The following is a 5,100-nucleotide window of genomic DNA, read 5'->3' on the forward strand; positions in this document are numbered from 1 at the left end:
AACGAACTCCTGGGCACAGTCCTGCCCCATCACCCAGACCCCGTCCTCGGACTCACCTCTTCCCCACCCCTTACGCCAGAGCCCTCATCCCTGCTCCCAGCTGCGATTACCCTCTAGCCCAGTGGTTCCCCACCATTTTTTGGCCATGCCCCACTTAAGCACCTCTAAAACCCTGATGCCCACCCACCCCGTGACATATAATTATTATTATTCAAAAAGTGAACTCCTATTCACGTGGAGGAAGCCTAAGAGGGCATTAACTTGGTCTAAACAAACTTCCAAAGAACATGGCATCCATGAAAGAGAAAAATAAAAGAATGAAAGGACAATTGATGTACTGAGGAAGAAATCACTAAGAAATTGTTTTTTTTAAAAAAAGAAGTGATATGAAAAAAATAGCAATAAAGTTTCAAAACATTAGAGAACTGAAATGCATAAATATGTCACAATATATATTTATATACTGTATATAAGGTCCCTAGAACCATAAAAATGCAAAAAAAGTCATGGTTAATAACTCATTCTTGAATTGCCCCCCTAAAAAAATCAAATCACCTCCCACGTTGGGAACCACTGCTCTATCCCCTAACCTTCCCCCTCCATGACGCTGATGCCTACTTCCCCACAAGCTTGGACTCAGAAAGATCTCCCCCATAATGAACTCGCCGGCGCTGCTGCCCAGTGACCTGCCTGGACCTCAGGCCCTCGAGGCCTGGGCTGCCTCCCTCAGAGTGCGTGGTGCGGTGGGCAGGGCCAGGAGCCCTGGGTTCAAGTCTCTGTTCCATTCTTGGCTAGCAGCTGTTCTTGAGCAAAGCATTTCCCCTCTGAGAGCCTTCAGTTTTACCTTCTGAGAGAATGGATAATAACTGAGGTCCTGCTGACCTCACAAGGTTGCTGTACTAGTGAGTATGAGCATGCTTTGTAGCCTAAGAAACCTACACAAACGTAATCATAACAGCTGCTATTTCATGAGGGTCTACCGTGGACCAGGCACTTAACACACAAAACGCACATGAGGTAAGTATCTTTTTGTCCACAGATGAGGAGAACCCGGGTAAGAGAGGTTAGGTAACTTGCCCTAGGTCACACAGCTAGGGAGGTGCAGACCAGGATTCAGGAGCTGGTGCCAAATTCGAAGCTGATTGGACTCTGCCTCCCTCTCGTAAGTGAAGTGTCATGATGTAATTATCTTCAGAGCCGTAATTAGCACAGCTTGGGCCCCTGAACTCTGCCTGCCCGCCATCTGCTTTGTCCAGGACTCAGAGGGGAGTACACGCTGCACTCCTTAGTTCCAAACCCTTGTTTCGTCCCCGCTTCAATTTTGACTGTGTGATAGGCGCGAGGGCTTCTGAGTTCAGTGCTATGGTTAACACCCACAACCAAAGACAATGATGAAAGGAACCGAGGGGGAGGTCTTGAGCCCGCAACACCCTCCTAACCACTGTGTGCTCTTCCCTCCCCCATGCAGGGAAGCCGCAGGGGGGCTCTGTGACTACCCAGCTCCCAGGAAAGCTATTCACTGACTTCGAGGCCTGGGACCCCCACAGATCCCAGGGAAGGCGCCCCGAAACCCAAGGTCCTAAATATTGCCACTCTTCCTTTGATGCCATCACTGTAGGTAAGACGGTTCCACCCATGCATTGCTTCCTCTTCCCTCCTCCCCACATTCCAGGGGTCTCCAGAGCTGGAGTTCAAGGGGGAATATAAATGAATAAATCCAGATATTCCAGCCACAGGGATTCTGCAAGGTAGCAAGCCCATGCCAAGCAAAACACTACTTTCTCCTTCCACCCCAACTGTGCCCGCTGCATCCTCTCTGGTCAGCTTGGGAGGCTGGGTTCTAGGAATGCACCTTCCCTGGAAGGAAGGCAGGAGACGGGTGGTCACTGCTCAACTCTCTCTCGTCTCTCTGGGCAGACAGGCAGCAGCGACTGTACATTTTTCAAGGGAGCCACTTCTGGGAGGTGGGGGCTGATGGCAATGTCTCAGAGCCCCACCCGCTGCAGGAAAGGTGGGCCGGGCTGCCCCCCAACATTGAGGCTGCCGCAGTGTCACTGGAGAATGGAGACTTCTACTTCTTCAAAGGTACCAACCCTGGGGCAGATGAGAACATTGAGACCTACAGAGGAAAGATGTCCTGCCCAAGGTCAAAAGAGGGGAGGCACCTCCATTCCAATCCCAACTGTGGCCTGGGACACTCTACCAGGAGATTCCTTTAGTGGTGGATTGGGGAGGGCGGTGTCCAGGTTGTTCTAGGGCAGTGATGGTGAACCTTTTGAGCTCGGCGTGTCAGCATTTTGAAAAACCCTAACTTAACTCTGGTGCCGTGTCACCTATAGAAATTGTTTGATATTTGCAACCATAGTAAAACAAAGACATATTTTTGATATTTATTTTATATATTTAAATGCCATTTAACAAAGAAAAATCAACCCAAAAAATGAGTTCACGTGTCACCTCTGACACGCATGTCATAGGTTCGCCATCACTGTTCTAGAGGGAGAGGGTGGGAGAATCCCAGAGAAGACTCTAGAGCAGGCATGTCAAACTCCGTGGCCGGCAAGTTTGACATGCTTGCTCTAGGGAAGAGAGGACCACTCCTGAGCTCTGCGATTCTGCAAAGTCCTGCCTTCCTTGGAATCCTGGCTGCAGGAGGTTGGGCGTGTCACTTAATTGTTGGAGCTTGAATTTTTTGAATGGGGAACACAATCCCTCAGGTTTGTTGGGGAAGAAGGATGAAAAGAACATACTCTCTGAGCAGTGTGCAGTATGTTACTTCAGTAAACAGTGTTCATTCATTCATTCATTCATTCAACAAGTATTGAGTGCCTTCTATGGCCTGGACTCGGTTGGAGGGGTTGGGATACAGTCGTGAACAAAACTCCCTGCCCTCCTAGAACTGCTGGGAGTCATGGCAATGAAGGGAGCCCCTGGCCTTCCCTGGAGCCCAGTCCTCACCCAGGGAGAGTGCCCCCTGCTACCCAGGGAGGGGCTAGACATGTTCCTTTAGCGCTATCTGCCCTCTGCTGACACCTGCTGGAAGCCCAGGCCACAACAGTCCCTCCCCGAGGGTTCATAACCAAATATTAGTATGATCCATTTTATCACAAGTACTAACCACCTTGGGCTCCAACGCGAGAAGGAACAGAGGTACAGGGGGACAGAGTTGGGGTGGAGGCCCACAGGTGAGAGCTGCCAGCTCACCCTGGCTCTCCCAATGCCCCGCAGGGAGCCGGTGCTGGAGGTTTCGGGGCCCCAAGCCAGTGTGGGGTTCTCTACAGCTGTGCCGGGCAGGAGGCCTGCCTCGCCACCCGGACGCAGCCCTCTTCTTTCCTCCTCTGAGCCGCCTCGTCCTCTTCAAGGGTGCCCGCTACTATGTGCTGGCCCCAGGGGGGCTGCAGGTGGAACCCTACTACCCCCGAGGCCTGCAGGACTGGGGTGGTGTCCCTGAAGAGGTCAGCGGTGCCCTGCCCCAGCCAGACGGCTCCGTCATATTCTTCAGGGATGACCGCTACTGGCACCTGGACCAGACCAAACTGCGGGTGACTGCCTCGGGCCGCTGGGCCACAGAGCTGCCCTGGATGGGCTGCTGGCATGTGAACTCGGGGGGCGCCCTGTTCTGAAGGCACCCCCACCTCATAGTGAACTTTGGGTGCTCTCATGGCCAACGTGTGTCCCCTGCCCCAGGGGCAGAGCCTGTCTTGGAAGCCTCTGAGCCCCCCTGCAGAAGACACAGCAGAGAAGCTGGTTGGCGTTTGTTCCCTGGAGAGTGTGGCACTCATTGTCTGGGCGCTGTTCCCCAGGACATGGAAGTGGGGCCGGGATCAACCCCAGGAGAAGCCAAAAAGGATCCCAGACTCCACAGCCTCTTCCCCAAGGACTCTCTCTTCCCTCGGGCCTGGGGATTTTGTTTTTTCTGCTAAAGGTGCAGGTCCTGCCTATGAGGCAGCAGCACTGGGCAACCAGGGCGGATGGACCTTCCGGTTGAGTTCTCGGAGAATTGTGTCATATTTAACAGAGGCCCCGCCCCCAGAAAGCCTGGATGGGTTGGGTACGAGGGTCTCCCACCTCGAGGCCCTGAGTGGGGTCAGGACCCAGAGCAGGAGGGAGACGGATGCAGTGCAGCTCTTTGTGGGAGGCTGGAATAGAGGGGTCCCCAGCTGGTGGGCCTGGAGGCACAAACCAGCCTTCTCTGGAAAAGCTTCCAGGGAGAGCAGGTGGGCAAGGATGCTGGTGAGGTGGAGACTGTTCTTTCCTCTGACCAAGCCAGGACTGGCAGGTTGTGTGTGAGAGTGTGTGTGTGTGTGTGTGTGTGAGAGAGAGAGAGAGAGAGAGAGAGAGAGAGAGAGAGAGTGTGTGTGTGTGTGTGTGTGTGATGGGAAGAGGGAGCCTATGTCTCCTCAAAAAGCTAAATGTCCTCGCCCCTCCCCACTCAGGCCAGATGGAGAAGCCCCAGTGGCAGCGGGAGGGCAGGGGCCTCTCTGGGGGGCCTCACTGCTGCCCGCAGGCGCTGGGGGCTCTGCAGGCTCTGCAGGCTGGGGGAGGCTTGTGTTCACAGTGGCTCCATCCTCCAGGCCACACACACAGCGTTCCAGGCGCTCCTCCTGGCTGGTCGGGAATAGCTGGGATTCCTACAGAAGGAACCAGCTCCCCCTGGCACTCTGCCTCCGGCCCCAGCCAGCCTCAGGGCTTTGGCATCTGGCTCTGACCCTCCCCCCTCCCACCTGCCGGGCCGCATTTGCACCCACGGGGCCCTCCGCACATTGACCTCAGCCAGACCGGGGCTCCAGGGGACAGGGAGAATGGTATGGCAAAGTGCAGCCCTCAGCTTCCCACGGGAATTCCTGGCCCTGTGCCTTCATTTTTTCCTCCGCGCAGTGGGGAAAATGACCTGTGACTGCCCTTGGGTGCCTGTGTTTTTGCTCCGCCCAGTCCTTGGGGAGGCGGAGGGAGGAGGCTCTACGCCTGCCTTTTTCCCTCTGGTCCCTCCGGCTTGAACTTCTGCAGAAGGGAAGGCGGGTCACCCTCACCATCCTCACCAGGGCCTCCTCGCTCCCGCCTCAAGGCGCTGACACTGCTTACGGCTTTATTGACCGATTT

The 5,100-nt window shown here is 54.6% G+C and overlaps 1 protein-coding gene across 1 annotated transcript in view; it reads left to right on the forward strand.

Annotated features, from left to right (window-relative positions):
- The window catches only part of MMP28 (matrix metallopeptidase 28), a gene marked incomplete at its 5' end in the record, with an annotated part of 13,492 nt that extends 9,514 nt beyond the window's left edge, over positions 1-3,978 (forward strand). The window contains 3 exons of the mRNA XM_015559245.1: positions 1,469-1,618; positions 1,918-2,085; positions 3,229-3,978. Coding sequence (XP_015414731.1) covers positions 1,469-1,618; positions 1,918-2,085; positions 3,229-3,623 — 713 coding nt within the window. The remainder of the gene's footprint in view (positions 1-1,468; positions 1,619-1,917; positions 2,086-3,228) is intronic.
- Between the last annotated feature and the right edge of the window lie 1,122 nt (positions 3,979-5,100).

This window comes from Myotis davidii, unplaced genomic scaffold (genome assembly GCF_000327345.1).
Source record: "Myotis davidii unplaced genomic scaffold, ASM32734v1 scaffold574, whole genome shotgun sequence".
Lineage (NCBI taxonomy): Eukaryota > Metazoa > Chordata > Mammalia > Chiroptera > Vespertilionidae > Myotis > Myotis davidii.